The 23,255-nt window shown below is 37.6% G+C and overlaps 1 protein-coding gene across 10 annotated transcripts in view; it reads left to right on the top strand.

Moving 5' to 3' along the window:
- Window positions 1–23,255, top strand: part of PTPRM (protein tyrosine phosphatase, receptor type M) — a 422,377-nt gene that overhangs the window by 375,185 nt on the left and 23,937 nt on the right. For all 10 annotated transcript variants that reach the window (XM_027676337.1, XM_027676347.1, XM_027676366.1 and 7 more), the window contains one exon: window positions 12,045–12,142. In XM_027676337.1, coding sequence (XP_027532138.1) covers window positions 12,045–12,142 — 98 coding nt within the window. The remainder of the gene's footprint in view (window positions 1–12,044; window positions 12,143–23,255) is intronic.

A 23,255-nucleotide genomic window follows, 5' to 3' on the forward strand; every position in this document is an offset into this window, starting at 1 on the left:
TTGAGTACAAAAAGAGACAGTGTGTACTCGAAACTGGTAAATATCAAACATTTTTTAACAGTTGCCACTTTATGGTACATGAGAATACTAGAGTTTCTCTTCCTCTTTTTTTTATAATAGGAGATTTTAGGGATACCTGTCAGAACAGTTATCTTTCACCATTTTTATCATTTCTGTATTTTTCTGTCTTTGTCTTAATCAGCTCTGTGTTAGTTTTGTTTGTACAGGGAATGAGACACCTCTGTTGCTTTCCATTCAGTTTAGAAGGCTGTAAATGCAGAGCTAGCATAGTTTACTATGATACAAGGTTGACTTAGGCTTTGTTGCAGTGTGTCATTTCTCTGAATCTTTGTGTATAGACCAAGTGAAATGGGAGCGTTGTTACAGAACTGCTGATAGATTCATTAATAGGTGGAGGCACTTCTTCACATGTTTGGCTACATTTTTGCATAGAATACATGCCCGCCTTTCATAAACCTTTGGAAATTCTTTGAAAGTACAAACAAGCTTTAGATATGTTATAAATAATTACTTAATATTTATTTGCCCATAAAAATTCCCAAATCCCATGCAGGCTGTTCTTTCACTTGCTTGTTAATGCAGCTTGTGAAACAACAGTTTGAGAAACTGATGATTTTTCTGTAGTCCATTGTCAAAGCCACAGAGGAAGGAAAAGCAATTCTTCCTATCCTCTCCCCCACAAAGACTGAGCAGCAGTAAATCAGACATAAAGGTCTTCAGAGCATATATAGATCTCTTTCTCAAAGACAAGATATTGCTTTGATTTCTCTGTTGTGAAATGAATCTAGAATAGTTACAACAGACCTTTGCATATCAGAAGTAAGAAGTAAGAGAAATGAGAGATTTCTGTAAATAAGTAGACAGAGGTGAATCAGGCAAAAGGAAATGTTTCAAGGTTGTAATGTAAAAAATACAAGACTGTGTAAAAAGTAATATCTTTATGCTCTTTAAAAAAATGTGACTATAAAATATATTCTGCAAACAAGTAAGTTAGGCTCTTCCTGACACTCAACAGCTGAGCAAACTGTCCTTGTGAACCAAACAGTTTCAGAAAAGAACATTATGGAGGTGGCCATCTATTAATGCTGCTCAGACTCTTAATTACCTATATTATGAACTAGAATCCAAATTTTTTACCCAGACAAAAAAAATATGATGTATACAACATCAGCCTTATAAATTAACTTACATGTCTGTATTTTGGGCAATGCAAATTATGAAAAGTTGATTTTTGATGATAAGTTTTTCATCCTTGATGAAGAATCAGTCATAAATTGGACTTGATGAGGAGGGTACCTAGCACCCTTGACAGAGTAGTGTTTAAAGGCCTGTTAATCAGTGAAGCCTAAGGCTAAAGCAGAAGAAGGAGCAGAAAAATTTAGTTTGTCAGGAAAATCACAAAACATCCTTTTTTCTGTAAAGTTTACTTTCCAGCTGGTCTTGAGCAGCCTGAAGGAAGAAGGCTTTTTGTCTTCTCATTTGCTGGGGAAAAAAAAAGAGTGTAGCAAATTTGCAAACAGAATGTATTTCAGAAACAAATGTATCAAGAAACAAATAAGGCAGCTCTTTTTTTTGTCTTGTCACCATATCCAAATCTTTGAAACCTGTCATCTTTTCTCTATTATGTATCCTTTGATGGCAACTGAAATCTCTGTGTTGATATGGTCACCAATGCACATGACAATTTGGTTGATTTTTAAGCACTGCCTTTGGAAAAAAGAAAATATACAGGCTTATTGGATTAATTTCTTTCCCTGTCCATCTGTATTCTTCCATGCAGATGCATATTCAGATGTAGACTGTGGAGATTCCCTCTGCTGCTGCTAATCTCCTTCTGTTGCAAGCATGCTCATGTTACTGTGTCTGTACTAAGCACAAATACACTTGGCATGTTAGAATGGTTTTCCTTGTTTACAGTGTACTTCAAATACTGCAGTCTCCCATAAAATATAATGAAAAAATGGAATTAAAATGTTAGCATTTCCTTTCCTGCTTGAAAATAACCCGTGAATATCTTCCTAGTGAAAATAACTGGTGTGCTCCCCAAAAAATAACAACAAATAATAGTACTGAGATAATTTGTTGTCATGCAGATTTAATTTTTACCATCATTATCTCAATATTAAAAGGAAAAATATCCAATACACTTTTATTTTTAATGACTTTCATATGTATCTTGATCTGAATAACAGCTGTTTGCTACTGACTCTTTCTATGACTGAGAAATGAATGTACCAATGATCTCTAGCCTTAAATAGAAAAATATATTGTGAGTGATACATCTCACTCATGAGATATCTATCAGGACAATAAATTGAGACCATTTTTTTTCTAGCATTTTTACTTGGGCTTAAATGTAGACTAAATTATCTTGTTTGTTCATGTAGGTAAAATGTTCTTGTTAATGCACTTAAACTCCCAGTACAAGTTTAAAAATACAGCATCTGAATATCTTACTCACATGCATGAGCAATATTCCTTCACAATAAGGTCCTTGGGGAAAAATAAAAGAAACAAGTAGCCAAAATGAACTCATATTTTTGAACTAGAGAATAGTGATGATTTTATTACATCCTGATGCTTATTATTGACTCAACATGAAAGTAGAAAGTAGAAATGCAAAAGACTAATTAGGTTTTTTTGTCCATTCCCTAAGGAACCTTCTACTGAAGGGGATAAAGTGATCTTAAACTTCTCATCCATCATCAGAATTCATTCTGCATTCTAAGTTGATATGAAGAACTCAGTCCAACAAGTCAATTACCTAAGATTTTTGTTTTGGAGAGACAGCATGTTTTTTTACAAAATAAATTCTCTATTTGTTAGTCTTCCGAAGCTCAGATGAGCTGTTTAGAATGAGTGATTAATAGGTATTCATATTTCCATGATGCAAATCACACTTATTGAGAAGTATGCACAAATTAGAAATAAAAACAGCTTTCTTAGTGGAAAACACTGATTCAGCTAAACTGAAACTTTCTATTGGACTGCTTTCACAAAGAGAGTTCAATTTTGAACCATGGTCTTAAGGCTCTTGGAATAAGCCTTCAGTCAGAGCTGTGACCTCATGTTGCTATTTGATCTGTATCTCAGTTTCCCAGATGAGTCACCTATCATTCTCCCAACATGCTTGACTGTAGTGAAACAATTACAGTAGTAATTGTAGTACATAGAGAGAAAGAAGGTCCATGTGGGAGTGAGACGCATTTCTCTGTAGCCAGTACACTCCACCAGAAAATACATCAAGGCCTCTGTAATTACAGTTATTCAAAGTGTTCCAGTTTCATAGAAGAAGAAACTGAAACATGCTCCCTGCAAGCCATTGTCTAGCAGTGCTGTCTTAAAAGCTGTGAGGTAAAGATTCAAGGCTCCAGCCTTATTCAGGTATTCCACAGCCCTCACTAGGGAATTCCTAACCCCCAGGAGTGCTACATGTAATTCAAAATTTGAAAGATACTGGATTTATCCAGTGTCAGAAAATGTTAATGAGGAACAGACCATTCAACATCCCTGCTGTGTGGCAAGCAAAATTGTGTGAAAGAAAGAGTTCTTCAGTGATAATGGATGAACTACATTAAACTACAACTACACTGATTAGATGGGTTTTTTTTTTTAGTTTCCTGCAGTTAAGATAGAAAAAGCCACTTTCTTGAATGGCATAAGGATGCATACATGCGTGTTAGTACTATGAACACAGCTTTTATTGCATTCAGCTTTGCCTAATCTCAGGCTAACTGTATAAATCTGGACCATTTCTGTTGCTGCCAGTTCCTCTGTTCCCAATCTGCAGTACTTCTGTGAATAGCCAAATGGTGTTATGGAAATGTGCTGTTTATTCTTTGGGAAACCATATGACATTTTCATTTTATTTTGTTCATATAGAACAAACTGAGCTAGTATTGGAAATTTAGCTGTGGAGAAATGTCAATCAATAAGTGTGTAACACTTTATTAGATGGAAAATTAGCTGGCAGCATTAGCTGCAGTGTTATAAAAAAGTCTTAAACAGCACCTGTCAAGAGTGCACAAATAAAGTGTGGTCTCAGACTTAAAAATAAGTGCAGCAATGACTTGTTTCTGAACATGGTGGAAATACTAATGTGGAACAGGAACACATAAGATTAGTCAGAAATGGTAGAAGCTGGCATGTTGTGGTTGCTGTATATTATACCAAGACTGTTCAGTTCATTCAAACCCTATTTTGCTTCTGTTGTCTTCCAAGGTATGTTTGACTTGTGACTGTGAGGGGCATGAACACCTTTTGTGTATTCATGGGCATTTAATATGTAATGCACTTCTGCTACAGTGGAGCTCCAGTCCCGGACTGGGATTTCTAGATGGTACCATAATGCAGACAAAATAATGCATTGAGATGTGCACTGTTCCAGCCCAGTTAGATCTGTATCAATAAAGAAAAGAAAATACCATGTGGTATTCCAGAGAATAAATACCACATCCCCCCATCTGACTACCCTCAGAGTCACTGCAGAATCGGATCAGAGGAAATGCCAACAAGAGAAATTATCCAGCTCTAGCCAACAGTTGATGTGTATGGGTATATAGATACTCTTATAAAAAAAAAATGTATTTTCAAACTGATTATCTAGCTTTACGAAATGAGCAATTTTAAAGAAAAAAAATTCTCTGGAATAATCAGTTTTGTCATTACTCAAAGGATATATATTTTTAAGCATCTCTATATTAAACTGGGAATTTAGAATGGAGGCTTTTTTTATTTTAGCTATCTGTGAGACACTTGCCTGTAATTCATAAAACAGTGGGACTCTGGCTTATCACTGCTGTACATTGTAAATAGCAACATCTTTATTTTCTTTTTACATTTGAAAAGAGATGGAGAATTTACAGGTCTGCTTTTCTTCTTCCTGGAAGAGGTCTATAGTGCTGACTCCTTAAATATAGGAGGAGGTGGTATAGAAAGCCAGCCAAAGCACTGGTCAGTCTCACGGGAGCTATAGATAGAATTTCTACATGCTCCTCAGTCACTTAGTAATGTAAGCCTCGTTGAAAGCTAATGGGACTTGAAAGCGCTTTGAACATTTCATTTTGTGAAAGCCAATTTTCACATATAGCAATGTGCAGGCGGCAGGGTTTGCTGACTGGCTGGCTCAAAGCAGGTAGGATTTAGTTTGTGCTTGAAAATCAGCCAATTACTATTCACTCTGCTGTCCCTTGGCTGGTAATGAGAGAAAGCTGTGTTTTTCCAGAGCAAAGGATACAGTAGAAAACCTCTATGTTGCCAGTAGCTGCACTGGGCAGGATTAGTCCCAGTAAAGTATTTCAGCTTACTTTATAAGCAGTGTTTTCCTGAAATTTCAAGCTAACAAGATTCAGTCAGATCTACTTCTTATTGACAATCCATCTAAGTAAGGAAATAATGAAAAACACATTTTAAATTCATATCTCAGTCCTGATTAACTCACTTGAGTATAGCTGAGGTGACTTACTGTGGAACAGTGTTGCTGCATACTGTTTTCTTGGGGGGTCTTGCATTATAGGATGGTATCATTGCAAAAGGCAAAAAAAAGAAATGGTGGACTGGCTACCACTCAAATATAGATTCTGCATATATTTTATATGCATGGTATATTCTGAAGCCTGGGTTAAAACTAGTGTTAGGAGAAAGAGAACAATTTTATTTGCTTGGGAATTAAGTTCTACTAGGATTTTTTCTTGCAAAATGGTTTCTTTTCTTACCTGACTATGAGTTAATTACTGCCTCTGCAAACAAGTGCCTTCTCTGTGTGCGATCTCTGAATCTACTATGATCAAGAAATTGTTGAAATAAGGTCTAAAACTGAGGGGCAGATTTTTTCCATACCTCACATGAGAATAGCCATAGCCTCAGCCTTCCTTACTGGCTTAACATAGCTATAGGGAACCAGCCTTATTGGTAGTCCATCCACTTCTTTGTTTAGTTATATTTTTTCCAAGGCAAGAGCAATTTCTAAGAAAGTTTTATCAGGAAATCCAGCATAGCTGTATAATTACCCCTGCTGAAGATTATGTAACAGTTAAAAATTGTAAGCCCAAAGTTGGAAGGTGCTTCTCAAATGCCACTGCAGTCAACACTGTAACTCAAAGGAAATAAAGGGATAAAAGCAAGTATATATTTTTTCAGCTCATTACAGGGGTTTGCTTTAATTTCATTGAGATTCTTTAGTGCATAAAATGTGTGGGGCTGGAATCCACAGAAGCAACAAATAATAAGGAATACTGAAGTATGACAGCTAGAAACCAGCAAGTAATAAATAACACTGAAGAATTTATGGCAAAGTTTTGCCAGTAAAAATGTCTGTTGCCTTTTAGTGTGCTAATTGTGACAGTGATAGGCCTGCAGGAGACTTCAGTAAAAGTGAACAGGTGGCTGGCACTGGGGTATGTTTTACCCTGGATGCTGTTTTAGTTTCTGGAAAAGACTTGGGAGGGCTTTAATTAAAGCATTAGAAGACATCCAGGTTATATTACCTGATTTTCTTTCATCATTACATTCTTGAGACCTAAAAATACAAAAGACTGATCTGTATGCATTTGGATCACTATTGGTGAGCAGCAGGCCCATGTGGTTTATGATATCTTGACCACAGTTTTATCCCAGATTTCAAAATTATTCACATAATAGGAACATACATACTGTGCCTATGAAAACACTCCTGTGTAAGCATTTAAAGTGTATATGTTGTGGTAGAAAATAAATGCCTAAACCGATTTTGAGACAAGTTAGGGCAGAAAGACTGTGTGAGTTTTTTAAGTTTTTATAGGACAGCTTTGTTCTGGACTTTGCTGGCTTCCATGGAGGCACTAAACCCTTAAGAACTCCTGGAAGTGTGAGTGAAAGGTAAATGCATGCTCTACCATAACCGTTCAACAAGCATATGGTGAGGACTGCTCTTGACAAATCAAAATATCAGCAGTTGATCAGATCCTCAAAGTACCTTCCATTCAGAAACCAGCTCATCTGGGGAAGGTGGAGATGATCCAGCAAGAGCTGTACTGCTGTGTGGCCGTGCAATTACAAAAAAATACTGAACCAGCAGTTTATCTTGCTAGTTGGCAAAGTCAGCACATCTGGGATCTGCACCTTTTATTTATAGTAACCTGACTATTTTAGATAGAAAGATGAAGGTGGTTTACTTTATGAAAAGTAGAATCCAATCTTATACTCCTTAGCCTACACCTGGTCACAGAAAGAGGTGTCCAGGTTTGCAGAGCTGCTGACCAGTGATGAGCTTTCCATGAGGTAACTGGGAGGCTAACAGAACGGAACACTCATGAAAACCTGATCACATAATGATGCACCTGCAAATTCCTGTTGATAAAATCTTGGGCACATTGCCTTATTGAGTAGGGAAAAAATGTATTTCAGTTACAAGATACGTTCTCTTGCCTGCAGTCTGTGAAATACTCTTTAAGTTATCCTACTAACAGCTGTGTCTGTCCCAGATAAGAGGTTTATTAGGAAAATGAGAGTTCTTGAATTCTTTAATCTATTAGCTTTTAGTCTCCTCTCCCAATATTTTTTCCCTCTCTGGTTTCATGCTTTCATATATATTTTAGACAATTTCTGCTATGTAATGGGGTTGAGATTTTTTGACAGTGTAGTTGCAAAGGGAATCATTGTTTTTGGGCTTCTTGTTGTTGCCATGGAGCCATATCTCTTAATAAGAAAACACTGTGTCTCAAGTTCATTTTGAATTGAACATACATAGTAAAGATTGAGGGCTAAAATGCAACTCCCTCTAGGTAGGCATATATGCTAGTTGTCCTTCAGTGGTCAAGTTGTAAGCAGTCACAGTAGCAAGCAGTAGGTTTGGCTTCAGCAAAAAGTGAAGACAGTTGTCATTGCTACTAGAAACTGCAGTAACCATTAGGTGAGGGGACCATTTTATAATCACCTCTTCTTGCGGCGTGGTTGCATCTACTCACTGGGAGGAGGTTTTTTGCACTCTTCTCAAGATGGAATTTAACTGCTGCAGATATGAGTCTCGTCAGTCCACTGCCTCTATCAGCACATACTTATGGCTCCCACTGCCTGTGCACTGTCCCTGGGGAGCCTTTGGAGCTTAAGGGTATCTATTCATTTTCTGCACATTTCTAGCTTTAATATCTATCATTGAACTTGGTGGACCAAATGTTAGCTTGTGGATTTGACATTCTATGCTAGAAAAAATGTTTTAGAAGCTATTTGTTCCTTGTTTAAGATGCTTTTCTAGAAATTGAAAAATTACCCATAGATTTACAAGACTTGTGTCTGAGTAAGTATCAGGTACATTTCAAGATTCAGGTTTTACTTGTTTCTTGGTGTGCTTGCTTTCTTTCCTGTATTCTGCGCTAGTTCATCACTTTCAAATTGATCACATACCCCAGTAGAAATACTGGTTATTCAAACTGGGTCTCACGATAGCAAGCAGAAATAGAGGCTCTAGAAATCTTTGTGTACAAAAGCAGTTTCTTAAGAGTTTAAACCATTCTTAAAAGCTATGTAATGTTCCATTTCCTAATCTGTTTGCATTCCCAGAGCAGCAACTAACAACTGCTGGCAATGCAACTAGTGGTAGTGATATATACAACCAATTGTTTCTGTTGAGATTTTTCAATAATGCATTTAATTAGCTAGGGGTTTGGAGGTTTGACTTCTTTTTCTTCTTTTCCTTTGTTTTTCATCTTCTGGTTGCAGTATGTTGCTGTTTTCTTTTTTTTCACAGCTGAGATCTTTGATACCAAGTATTATATTGTGCGGCTAATGGGGTACACTACAGGCTGACTGTTAGGTAGCACAGTACCTTCTCTTCAGACCTCCTCCTTCTGCAAGGGGGCAACTGCTGCAAATAACCTTTCTGCCTGTTGTGCACACGTCTGTTAAGTTGATGCTTAGAACAATTAAAGTCTCTTTCTCTCCCTGCCATGAGTCTGTGGAATCAGATTGTTCAGGACAATAAATCCTCCAACCCTACCTGGTCTCTAATGTTTTTCAATTCTCACTGGAGACAAGTAATAATTTATTCATATGTCAGAAAATCATTTTTAAAATGTCAAGAAGAAAAGAAAAATGGGGTATAGAAGAATTACTTTCTGAAACTTTAAGGTAGGTTTTGGGGTGGGATTTTTTTCTTTCGGTGTCCTGAACATGAAAGAAGTTTGGAGGCTTCATATAAGAATTGGAGAGGAAAAGCAAGAAGACACATGAGAATACATGAGGAGAGCAGGAAATCCTGTCACGCACTTTTAATTATGATTGTCTTATCATTTGGACAATAAGACTGAGAAGAGCATACTCAACACTGCAGAATAGACCGTTTCTCCTAGAAGTACTTTGAGAATCAAACTTGCGAGACTTGTCAGAGCTCAACTCTTTCTCTGGCCTGAAAAAAAGCTGCTACTTTTTCCAAAGATTTATTTTTCTTATAACTTATTATCTTTTTCTTTATAGAGAATGATAAATTCAAGTTCTACAGGAATAAATTAATGTTTAGGATCTCTTCCCAATTGTAATTTGTGATTTCAGGATTTGAAATGTAGGAATATTTAAATCATGACAAAATTATGCTGTCTGTAGGGAAAAAAATTAAATCAGGAATAAATTGTTGCAGGTTATCCCAGAGCTGTCAAAAAGAAATGACTGTTACAAAGTAGAGCCCAACCATCTTGTACCTCAAGTGAATCTGTGGGAAAGAAAACTGTATTAATGCACAGAGAAACTTGCTACATTGCCCCCCAGTTTCTCAAAGATTCTGGCTTCTCACAAGGGGAAAAGAAAACTATGTGGACAGAAGATCTTTTCTTACCTTTCCTGCAGCGTTACCAAAAATAGATGAAATTTCTTGAAACATCTCACAGTCCCATGGAGACAGAATGTAGTGGAACCATTTAGATTTTCTCCATTAAAACAGGATTCTTGAAGCAATAGTGTTGTTATTTTTTGTCTTTGATCAAACTTAAATAATAGTAATAAGGGGTCATGAACTTGCAGACTCTTTCTAGGACACTACTCTGTGTAAAACCCTAATCCTGTTTTTAGCAGTGGTCCTTACAAGATGATAGCAATAGTGGTTGTGCTCAATACTTGTTTGAAATTTAAGAGAAAGGAAGATGCTATACAGAGATAGTATTTTCCTACAGTGAGTAGAATAGTCTCCTTCCTTTCATCAGTAGGAGAGGTTAACACAAACCTTTCAATGTTGTTGTGACTTTGACACACACACAAGCTAAACTCTCACTATAATGTATATTAATTATGTTAGTGTGACATTCAAAATTGCACTTGGACCATGACTGTATTACATATCCGGGACACTTTGGTAGAAGTAAAATACTTACTGTAAATTTCCATATGATGGAGAGTGATTTAATTCTTGTCATAATTCAGAAGAAATCTCACAAAAGTATCACCTGTTCTTGCTGTTAATTAAAAGAAAAAAAGAAAGGTGTCCAGTTTTGCAGCTACAGCATCATCTTGAATTTAGTAATTTCAGAAACTGTAATTTTAGGCTCTCCTGCTATTTTCTGACATTTCTCATGTTCTAACCATCATAGCTTCCTGTTGTTTTAAATGGCTTTTTCTCCTGTTACATGAAAAACCAAAACAATTAAAGAGAAGTTAGGTGACTACAAGAAGACTTGTGAAATTTATATGCAGCATTTTTGAAGACAGAAAAAATAAGGGAGAGAATGCATAAGTTCTTTAAATGGTCTATGCAAATTATGGATGATAAAATTATCATTTGGAATTTTAAAGTGTTCAGAGTTTTAGACTATTATCCTTTTTCTTAAATTTGAGTTCTAAGCAAGTTATGTCATAGCTGTGGTGCTACTTACCTCATGAGTTGGTTTTGGCTTGCCTATAAATATCACAGCGTCACAAAGTCACAGAATGATTTGGGTTGGAAGGGCCCTTCAAATATCATCTAGTCCAACCCCCCTGCCATGATAATATAGTAATAATGTAAAACTACATTTTCCACAAAACACTTTATTTCAAGAGTGAAGATTTTATTTTCAAAGGGAGCACAAAGTACCAAAATATGGGTGCAAACTACCCAAATCTGTCAATGTATGGTTTTGTAATGCTTTAAGAGATTTTACTTCTTTACTAAAGGAACATTTAGGTCAATACATTATCCATTTGTTCTCCAATTAGCTGATTTAAGTCATTGCTCTAAATAAGCCCCTAATTGCTTACTCTAGTGTGACAGTTGGGTAATGGATTCAGTATGGATGTTAAGTTTATAGTTTATATTGTTTATTCTTACTGGCTCAGTGATTTTAAAGCAGTGGTTTAAAATTGGAGTGGTACTCCAAACACAAAGGGTGGGGCATGTAGGCCAGAAACAGACAGGACCAGGCATATGCAAAGTGGTGTGGTGGTTCTCAACATTTTACCTTTCTATAGCATTTCCTGTGGGCTGGTACCCAGCTTCATCACAATGCTGGAGGAGGCCCAGTGTGTTCATCTACAAAAGTGCACAGGTTGTTTGAGAAAGCACTGCAGAGGACATGCTGCCGTGGCATGTCGGGTTTCTTTGCAGCTTTCCCCACTGTTTTGCAAAGTGATATACTGCAGCAAAAAAACTGTTTCACTTCAGGAACTACAGTTTAGGAGCCAGGCTAATTTGATGGATACTAAGAAAAATATTAGAAACCAGGAAAGGCCAGATAGTCCATTGAGGCTCATTTCATTCCAAATACACCTTCCCTAGGTTATCATCCAATTGTTAAAAAGAAAGAGTAATGTTATCCATTTTTTATAATTCCACTTCTGGGTATTATGGAGATAAATACCTAAGCACTGGAGAACTAACTTTCTTTCAGAACACTATTTCAGGAGGAAAATACTTAAATGCAGATAGGTGGGATGACAGAAAAGAAATTAACCGACCCTAAATGAAAAATATGATGATAGTGATATGAATATATGTGTATAGTCATGGCCTCTCAAAGTTCCCCAGAGACAAGCTTCCAATCATGAGACTTTCCGATTGTAACCTTTCATTTGATTTATTGTTTCAGGACCAATGCAGGAGACAATATATGACTTCTGGAGAATGGTATGGCATGAAAACACAGCCAGCATAATCATGGTTACTAATCTCGTAGAAGTGGGAAGGGTAAGTGATTTTTGTACTTAAAAAGATGAAAGACATCTACGGTGTTTGCTTATGGAAATTAAATAACAGACCAACAAGATGCTTATATACTAAGTATAGCACATAAAATATTTATGACTGCCTGTGCTAAGAGGTTCGTTATCAATTGTTTTTAAACGTGCCTTGGATGCTTGGCTTTGATAACATTTGCACAATAAAAAGGTAACTGATAAAGCTGCAATATGTACAGCAGAGTCTGCAAAGACTGCCAAAGAGAGAAGGTGCCATATCTTTGTACATATCTCAGATATACCATTTCAATTAAGGAAATCAGGGAATGTGTTGCAGAACAAAGTATGGAATCATCGTTTTTGTTAAGGGAGGCTAAGGGGATTAATTTTGAAACAGATGTCTGGGAAAAGTGGTTGGAAGTATGAAATTGCTTCATAGTATATTAGTCTAAATCGATCTGGTTTGTTTGGGTTTTACTTCCTGTAAGCCTTCTGGACTAAACCAGAAAAAATTAATTTTACTCATTTGTACACTAAATTTGTTTATTAGGAGGTTATCTTCAGGAGCTGCGTAGTAAAGGAAAGCTTGAGTTACCTGGTTGATACTGTGTACTTCTCTTTCTTTGCTTGGTAACTTCTAAAGTAAGCCTCCTACACAAATCTTTATAGCTAATTTTGTTTTCAACAAGTATTGAATGGAACCTTGTTCTTTGTTTCCCACAACTGTCAATAACTGAGTCTTTTCATTTACTGCTTTGTCTATGCACTGGTGTCTTAGTTCTCATCTGGGATGGTTTTTCAAGAAAATTTGTCTGGGAACTTGGCATATAGCTTTCATTTGGAATGAAAAAAAAAAACGCTGCTTTTATGGGAACTACTGCAATTATTGTAAATCGAAGTGTTGAAATAAGAAGTCAAGTGCACACATCTCAGTGTGAACTGCATGGTTTTAAGAGATGTTTTTAATTTCATGCTGGTGGAGTGTCTGATACCCCCTCTGCCCTGTGGCATTTGCCTGAGGAGAGAGAGCACTGTTTGTGTGGTGTAAGTTTTAAGTCTTTTTCAGCAACTCCAGTTTTACAATCTCAGTTTATTCTTCCATAGGTCCTTTGTCAACTGATAATATAAATCCTAACATTTAAGCTATCTATGTGCTCAAGCACATATCAGGTGCCAGTATTATTTTTAGATATAAAAAAGATGGGGGGTTTGACTGCAATTAACACCTGCTGCAGGAACACATGTACAACTAATTGCAGAGACAGAAAAGGATCATGGAGGCTGCTTCCTCCTCAGTCCCTTGAGCAAGGAAGAAGGTAGAAATAGCGGGATGGTCACATATCAGTTCAAAATGGATGGATTTGTAAGAATAGGAAACTCTTCAGCAAACCTCTTTGTTAAAGCTTTGTACACATTCATAAGTACCCAAGTGGACAACTTAAAAAGGGATGTTTTCAGGGTATGAATAAACAAGCCTGAGAACAAAAATAGCATACCGCATGAAACCACATACTGTTTTCCTAAAGTCAGTATTTGAAAGCGCCAATTAGAGTGAACTGTCGGGTGCCAGCAAGGGAGACGCCAGTCTTGGTACCAGTGTTGGCAGCCTCCATTCTCGGCATTTAGGTACACAGCACATTCCCTTAGCAGCAAATAATGGTTTGTGCCACTGTGGAGATTTCTTCAGGGTGCAAGAGTCCTAGTGGGATACAGATCTGTGGCTTTGTTGTTTCTGGCAGTGGTAGAAATGACTTTGTTCTCACTTCCTCTGGAGGCCAGCATAGGTGAGATTAGAGAGCAGAAATTGAAATGAGCTTTTAATGGAAATGAAATTGTATGAGCCACAGAACAATGCAGTCACTCCTCCATTGGTGTTTTTGAGCCACTCCCAGAGCTGGAACCATCAGCAACAAGGAGGCAAATTACAAACACACCATCTGTCCCACAACCCCTAACACAAGCTCGGTGCCACCTTGATTAGTAGTGATTTTAATGGACCTTTTGGTAGCTTTCCTGTAGGGCAAACTTTATAACCTTCCCAAATTTGAGGGTTTCTATTTCGATTGCTATTGCTGGTATAAGATTTATAGGAGTCTATTATTTTTATTTTTTCACCCTGTTGACCCATTGTAAGCCGAGGAGGAAAATTCCCTTATATTTTCAGGAAAGAGGGATATCTATTTAAGATGTTTGCCACACAGTGTACAGCCTTCATGAATTAATCATTGAGGGGGCTTATGTGTATTTGTTTACCAGGACTGGCTGGATAGTCATTAAATCAGTGCTAGGAACTTGCTTCTTGCCCTGGAGCATTATGCATCAGGACTGTTTTAATTGCGGGCGGAGGAATCACCATGAGGCTGTCCCTAATGCAAGCACCTGCTGCAAATGACTCAGTCCCCACATTACCCTCCAGCAGGGTCCAGGTACATCAGCCAATATCTGTCATTGTCTGAGGCACACTTGTCAAAACCACACATCCCTTTAAGCTCTTGTGTGTTCCAGCAAGGGACTCTTGTCAGTGTTTCTGGCACCTGCAGACTGCTGTGCACCTGGTATTTAAATGGCACCGAAATGTGTTTTGATTGTTTTCTCTCTTTAATGAACCCACCTCAGGGACATTTAGCTCTTTATCAAGTAGCCTGTTACCCAGTCACTCACATTTACACTGCTTGTGTGGAAATTCAGAACTCACTTGCGCTGTTACACTAATCCATCTGCCAGAAGTCTTATCACAAAATCTGCAGGGCTCCCTAAGGAGACTTTTGTACTGATAATTTAAGCTAATGATTTCTAAACATATTTAGTCAGTTTTACGAAGACCTCATTAGAATGTGACTGTTTATTAAAAATCTAAATGAGGTCTCACAGTCATTTAGGAAAATCATTGCTGAGTTGCATGAACAGTTCTATGATAACAGATGATGAAGTAGTGTTTGAGATCGGCCTAGGTTGACATAAGAACTTTTACAAAAAAACTCTAAACAAATAAGCAGCCCAAGAAGCAGCCTCAAAAAAAAGTCCCTGTCTTCTTCATGCTGGGGTCAACAACTTTCCACTAACAATAAAGTTTACAAAAAGGAAATTACAAGTAATTAATGGTATAATATACCTACATTTTTGTCCAAGAATCAGAATTTTCCAAACCGCACACTAACAGGTAAAAAGCGTAACCAAGAATCAAGACTCATAAAATTACATCAGTGTGACAACAAGCTATTTCAAAATAATGTATTTTGGATTATATTAATGCAAGAGGCCTGTGGAAAGCAATGGGAATGGATCAAGGAGTTTATGTACTGGCCAAAGTCTCAGGTTGCTTCTTGCTTTGTTTCAGTGTTTGCACACACTGAAGCATTTCTTTCCTCCTAAAAGAGTCATGTTGGGAAGATTTAGAATATATTCAATTGTGCCATCTAGCTGTCACCTCCATCTTTGCTTTTGTTGGGCTAGTACTAATTCTTAGTTGGCAGAATCAAACTTGGCATGTCACATTATTTGTCATTTGTCAGTAGTCGCTTTCTCTCCCATTTGCTTGAGGCAGAAGAAATTAAGTAGTATCTGATTAATAAATGGTGAAGGGCACCGATGAAATTTAGTGGAGGTAGTTGATAAATAAATGTGGTGCAAGGACTCATGCTTGTTTATCATGCTCTTTTATGTTAAAAGTATTCACAAACAAAATCACTAGAAATAATTATAAAAAATAAAACCTCACCCCGGGAGCATAGTAATTACAGTAATTAGAGTTTCTCAATTATTATCCAGAATTAGAAAACAGCCACGGCTAATAGTGTTAATAAGCACACAAAAGACCCATTTTTTGAAAGGAAGCAAGGTTGACCACAACAGAAGGAATGTGACACAAACAGGGGAATGAAGGTCAGCTGTAAACTGGTAAATAACCCCTGTGCCTGCATGCACACCTTAGTGCTACCAAAACCAGCCTCTCACTGCCAGCTTATCTCTTAGGAGTGGTGTGCTTTCCTGATAGCCATTTCACACTTCTCCTGGGTGACATTTCTCTCCCAGCAGCCAGAATGGCTTGTCTGCGTAGGGCAAAAGAAGGAATACAGTGGTGGTTTAGCTTTTCCTTTGCTTGTTTTACCAGACCTGCTGCTGACATGTAGCACTTCTCTGCATTGCTACAAAAATGTGGATAACTCTGACTTTTCATGCATAAAAGAGTATTGGGTTCCACATGACAGTGAGGAGATCCATACAATGGTCTTGTGACAGAGAGGGAGTATCTCCTTGATACTGGCTGGCTAAAAAGCATTCCCTGTTGTAAGATAAATGCTTTCAGAAGAGAGTTATTCTTCTCAGGAAAGCCTGTGGGCCCAGCCCTGAGTAGTCTTATGTTCATGTCTTGGGTGCTCAGGATGTGCAGCCTTGGTCAGCATTCAAGAGACATTTCTAAAACAAATAAAAATATGTTTCCTTAACAAAAAAATACAGAAATCTTTATGATGAACTAGATCTTCAAATCTACCTAATGATCCATTTCTGTTTTAGACAGACATTAGATATCCAAGAAAAACTGCTAAATAAAGCCCTGTCCAAAGACTTCTTACTTAAAACAGGTTGCAAGAGCAAACCAAAAATTCTAACAACATAAAGTCTATGTGAAATTTCCAATGGATTTGCTACCTACACTTAGAATGAAAACAGAATATTTTAATACAAATCTATTATGAAGCTTGCATTTTGCAAGGTTTGAGAAACTTCCATGCAGAAGAACCTTCTAATAAACAAAGATAAACTAAAGTGTATTTAAGATTCAGATCACCCAATACAGTGATCTCGCAGAGGTGAAACACAGTGGCTCTTCAGCACGTCTCACAAACAGCACATTTGTATTTAGTATAAATGGAGGAACACTCTGTCTAATTGAAACTGCCTCTAAATGTAATAAGCCAAATTACCTACATTGGAATTAATTCAGGATACTGGTGTTAGTGCTCCTTAGGAGATGTGCCAAAGAGTTTTTATGCATACTGGTGACTAAGATTTCATTTTGACTTTTCTACTGAAAGAAAGAAACCACATTTTGTAAATAAGAGAGGAAAAGGTTGCTATATGAATCCCTTACCTACCTCTAGGTAACTCTACTCTCAGCTTCTTAAATCTATAAATAGTTTCCTTCCCCATCTATAGGAAACTTTTTCTTAAAATTGTTTACCCCAAAAAGAAGGGACTTGTTCTTATGGTACATAAGCACATGGTTTTATATTCTGTTGTTATACTTTCAGTTTCACTATAATTCCAGTATCTCTTATTGGATAAACTACCGTTTATACTTTTACAGAGTGTCAATGAGAAAAACAGAAAAAAAATTAAACTTTCAAGTTGGTGAACCCTTCTAGTCATCAAAACAGATTTCAGCTTTCTAGACTTCTAACCAGAAATAACAAGTTTACATTACTGCATTATATATAGTAAGGGAGGAGCCCTTAGGGAAAAGTTGGACATTGTTCTTCAGGAAAGAGAAGGAAGGACTCTTTGCAATCATATAATAAAGATGTCCCCAGATTAGCAATGTTAGCATCATCAGACAGAGCATCAAGCTACAAGCGGTCAGCACCGTCCCATGTCACTCAAAGCAGACATAGTTTCAGCTCTCAGTGTTTTGATGCATTCTCGTCTCCAGTAAAAGCTATGTTTCAAAGAATGTTAATCAACAGAGATTAATATCTTAATGCTTACTAATCCAATTGAGATAATTCACTTTAAGAAATAAACAAAAGAGGTTTAAGGATACACAAATGCAGTGACCCCCTTGTTGGATTAGCTGAAGTGCTGCCAAGGTGTAGGATGTAACTTTAAGTGCATTTTGCAAAGAGGTAGGACCTCAGGTTCTTTGAGATGTCAGGACTAGCAAAATGGCTTCATAACTGCAAGTTTCCTCACCTTAGCAGTCTCGTTAAATTGTCTCTCTGTAAGGGAAGAAGTATCCTGGAGGCACTGACACAGTTTTACTTTACACAGTAAAGTAACATGGAGAGCTTTCTAACCTAACATCAGCTGATCAGGTTTTAGAGCCAGAATACAATCCACTAACTAGGTGGTGCTCTGTACTCAGCTAATGGCATGATTTTGTTCTTGGAATGGAAGCATGGCTCAGAGCACAGGCTGTTCTGCTTGATGCAGGCACATCAGGTCTTTGGAGCACAGGATCTGAGGAATATACCCATGATTTCACAGTTGTATCAGAAATTAAGATAGTCTGTGAGGAGCTCCAACTAATCCTGTAACCATCATTCATCTTGGCATAGGACCACCCTTCTCATGTGTTCTATGCTCAACCTTTTTTCCTCCAGGGCTGTAGTAAGGTGCACAAAATTGCCAAAACATAAGCAATGAAATGGGGACCATTCATATTTGTCTGTTGGTATTAACAATGGAGGCAGGAACACTACAACAGCTTTACCTTGGTCTACCTTTAACCCAAAGCAACTCTTCTGGAATAAATCTTCTTTATGGCCAAAGGAAGACCACACCATGAGTTTGGCTTGTCAGTTTAATTTCATCTAACCCAAGCGACCAGGTTGATGGCATGCTAACAGTATACCTGATTCTTAAGAACAAAGGGATCACACTTATTTTCTCAGGTGAAAAGCATAAATGTATGGCTACTACTGGACGTGTCCAGAAAGCCAGCTATTCTGGGCTGAAATTGATATGAGAGTACCTCCATCAGGCAACTTAGGGTTGCACTGCTGAGGCAACATAGAGCAGCAGAAGGTGGAGAATTATGTCAGATCTGAGCCGTCCCTGGAAGAAGTCAGACTGAGCTAGTAAAATTCATGGAGACACCTCTCCCCCTTCTGGAAGCTGTGAACAACATAAAGACTTCTGACTGACTCTGTAGAGACCCATTCATCTGATGGCACCAAACAGTATCTCAAAAGTTATAATTCTCAGTAATCTTCCCCACCTTTTAGAAACCTGTAAAATAAGGTATAAAACAATTAACTGACTTGCTTGAAAGCAAACAAAAGAAAATGAAAAAAAAGAAAGACTGGGGTTTATCTTCTGTTGAAGGTTGTTTTGTAACAGATAAAACATTCTTATACCATAATGCATTTTTTGTTTGAAAAATATTTAGATAAAAATACTTTCAATTACTGGATGTCCTTTTATTTCAAGTCAGCCAAATAAAAGTATATGATGTTATCCTAGCTACATCTGTAAGATCTGTTAAAAATTTTCACCAGTGAGCTTGGTTGGCTATTTCATTTTATATCCAAGAGGTTTCAAAATTTATGTCTGCATTATCATCATTACTTAGTTCAGGATTAATTTTAAATTAGAATATATAATACTGCTCTTCACTAATGGCAATCCATGCAGGGCATATCAGTTAAATCACCTTCTTGGTAAGAGTATTTCAGAATCAAAGGAAATTGGAAACTTTGAATAATCAGTGTTATTTAAACTGTTCTGTACAGACTACGAAGTATATTTCACAACCTGCTCACATATTAAGTCTGTAATATTACTCCTATTCCAAACCTCTAAGTAAATGAATTACTGTCCTGGCTTTCATACGGCCTTTAGCTAGATGTGTCACATTGCCAAATTGCTAAATATACAGCTTCAGAAGTCACAATTTGGGTTTGTCAGCCATCCACTGCCTACATTGTTTGTTGTATTTAGAACTACCAACAACAACTTTCCACCTTCATTTTTAATTCTAAGTTTCTTATATTAAACTGTTTTAGCTTAATGGAACGAGAGGGTGGAAGTAGATAATCCTGTTCTCCAAATTTCTAAAATTATTAGTAAAATAAACATGTTTGAAGCAATTGGACAGTGTACCTTGGGATGAATAGATTAAACCAGAGCATTTTCATTGTGTCTCTGGCAGTCACCCCTTTATCTCATCTTGTGATGAACATCTGTATTTTTTGGCATGTGGTTAGTACATAAATGTGGGGCGTATCTGAACAAACTCTCAATTATAATTCTGCTCAGACGAGAATTCAAAATTATATTTTCTGCTTTGAGGACGATATTTACTGTTATGGTAGCAACTGTGTGTAAAAAAAAAAAGTAATGAATTTAATATTCAGTTCTGGAATCATGTATCAATTATTTAACTAAACCTTCTGTTAGTAGGCTTTTTTTTGTAAAACATGTACCAAATGTTTATAAAATGGAAAAGAGATTCATCAAGTTACGATAGCTAAAGCTATGCTAAAAAGAAAAATGAGCATATGTTACCAACAGTGTTTCTCATATTTAATGAGTAAAACCATATTCTATTTTGTTGCAATTGTCTTTCCTTGTGCAAATAAAGGCCCTGATCCAAAAAGCATTTATAAATGTGATTTTGATTTGCACTATTTAATCTACTTCTGTCTTTAAGACATCTTTGCATTTATTTGAGTGGTCCTGGAGACAATGGGAGATGGATCTTTAAGCATTTACTTAACTTCTGGCTCACCGGGTGTCCATGGAGTTCCCAGGTCCCGAGCTCAGCACGTGCAGAGCATTGCAGAACAAGAGCCAAGAGTAGGAAAAACGCCTGAATTAAAATAAAGTTGGGTTTGGGTGGTTTTTTTCCCTTCCGGTGAGTGAATCATCAGTTGGTCTGTGGCTCTGACTGCAGCTCTGGCACCGTTCCCATGGCTTTTACAGCCCCTATTCCACTTGGGAGAGTTTTCAGGAAATTGTGTTGTCATGGATCCTTCTGCTCAGCTCCAGTCTGCTCTGTGCTCAAAATCCCCTGTGCAGCTGAGTAAGAAATCCCTGGTGGGCCCAAGTTGCATGAGGCACAAAAGGCTGTAACTTCTGTGCAACATCCCCCGATGCTTCCCTAATTATTCCACTGTATCATCTTAAATAAGGTTCAAAAAAAGAGTGGAAGCAAATCCAACAGTTGAGGCATAATAAGGTGGGGTCTGTGCTCTTCTAAATTGGTCTTCCTGAATGTCCCTAGTTTTTAATCATAATCCAGACTGTCTAAACTTAGCAAGTTAGAAACAGGCATGTTTTCCTTCAAGGCTGAGCAATTTAGTTCAGCCAGGGTTGCTTTTTTTTCCCTCTGATTGTTTATTTTCCTAAACTAGAGCTGTTTTGAGGATGGCAGGTGCCCGTCAGAAAAAACAAAGCTAAAGTTAGCAACAAAGAGACGTGCTGATCCGTAGTGCTCTGCCTAGGGTCACCACTGCAGCTGCTCCCTTCCTTCGTGTGCTGGCTGTCTTTGTGTGGTTCAGGTTCCACCTATGGAACGGATATGTGAACAGGCAGGAAAAGGGAATCGACTCCAGAGAAGGGGTTGTCAATGTGTTTCTCCAGCCCAGAGGAGGTGTGAAATGCCTTATTCTTCATGGAGAGACAAAAATCATCTTAGCCATACGTAGGAAAGCCCTGTTTCAAAGAGTTCATGGCAATGACTATAGAAGGGTCAGTTTACTGGCCTGAGGGGTTTGAACAATGTGAATCTTCTGGATTATTTTAACAATACAGACAAAACAATGAGCGTTCAATGTTTTTCACTTAACTTCTACCAGAGGATTTTTGGAAATACATTCAAACAAGATAAGATCTGCATAAATATCAAGTAGATGCAACAATAGATAGCAGCAGCAACTACTAAACTGCTTGCAGCAATGTCTAATGCTTCTGAAATGGTTGTTCGTTGCTTACAGCAGATAGATATGCTTTAAAGATAAATACAGGTTTGTCAGACATCCTGTCATTTAGGCATCCTGGGAATGGCCTTCAGCTTGGCCCTTGGCTAGTGGAAACCTTCTCATCCCCACTGACACCCTGTCAGCTTGCTGGCTGTTGAGTGTGGTGGGGGGAGCAGTCTTGCTACCCTTGCCCCTGGTACAGGAGTGCTGAGCACTGTGAGGAGTGTCTAGTATCCCAGCTCCAAGCCTCTTGCTATGGAAGGGAACTTTACAGAGTGGTGTTTGCTACTTGTCCAGAAACCACCCTTAATACCAGATGAAATGTGAAGACTATCAAGAATTTTTCTTAGCTAATACTAATGCGGTTACTGGGTCTGAAGACAAGCATAGAAAAATAAATAAAAACCTGCTTATAAACCTACCTGAACTTCAGCTTTGCTCTAGGAGCTTTCCATCAGCTGTGTAAGCAGGAATAAGCTGTTAGGATGCTTGTATAATTTTGTGGCTGAGAGCCAGGGCTTCTGACCAGGCTACTCTTTTTCTCTGAAGAGGATCCTGATGTGGGGCTGTGTTTTTCCAGCCCTTCAACTCAGTTCTATTCAGATTTAAATTTTATCCTGCTAACGAGTCAGAAAAAAGGGTCATAACTACTGACCCTGCCTGAACGAACTTTTTATTTTATCAGCCAATGTCACTACTATAATGTGGCAAGAACTCTCTTCTATTCAGACAGTAAAGAGGGGTTGCACATGATTATAACCTACATCCTTGAAATAAATTCTGAGAAAAGTATTTTCTTCTGCCTGACAGGACAAGGTTTGACTCTCTGCATAATCCTTTATATACTGAACCTGGATGTTGTATAAATAAATCATTTAAATCATGCATTACAGTTTTCACCGTATGCTTATACATTCATCCATCTTTTGCTCAAGACTAGACATGATAGTAACCCAAATATTTTGGAATGAAAATGGATTTAAGAAATACTCTTATCTGTTGTGAAGTTTAATTTTTTTCTATCAGATTTCTATTGAATATTTGAAGTGTTTGGGGTTTTTACACAACCCGTTTAAGTGCATATTTAAGTAAGCCAGATTTGCATGTATTAAAAGATCCATTTTAAATTTTCCCTTTGGTGGGAGAAAGACAGAAACCATTCCATGCAGCAGATGTGTAACAGATGCAACTCCTAGCACGTACTGCACTACTGGATGATGCCCAGATGCAGTGGTGATAGCATAGCTACTAACATAATAAAGCAGAGTAAGAGAGAGACATATAAGGAATGTGTCAGCTTCCCTGCCCACCACTTTGTCCACACAAATGGGAAGGAGGAGAAAATACTTAAGTCTGTCAGCTATCTACATTGTCAATACAGTCCCCACAACGACCCACTTTAAAAAAATAGCAGAACAGTGCATGTTGTATACAGTAAGTACTGTGAAGTCCATCCCATCTAGACCACACCGAGGCTTAGAA

The sequence above is a fragment of the Neopelma chrysocephalum genome, unplaced genomic scaffold (assembly GCF_003984885.1).
Source record: "Neopelma chrysocephalum unplaced genomic scaffold, ASM398488v2 Primary Assembly neopelma1_22, whole genome shotgun sequence".
Classification (NCBI taxonomy): Eukaryota; Metazoa; Chordata; class Aves; order Passeriformes; family Pipridae; genus Neopelma; species Neopelma chrysocephalum.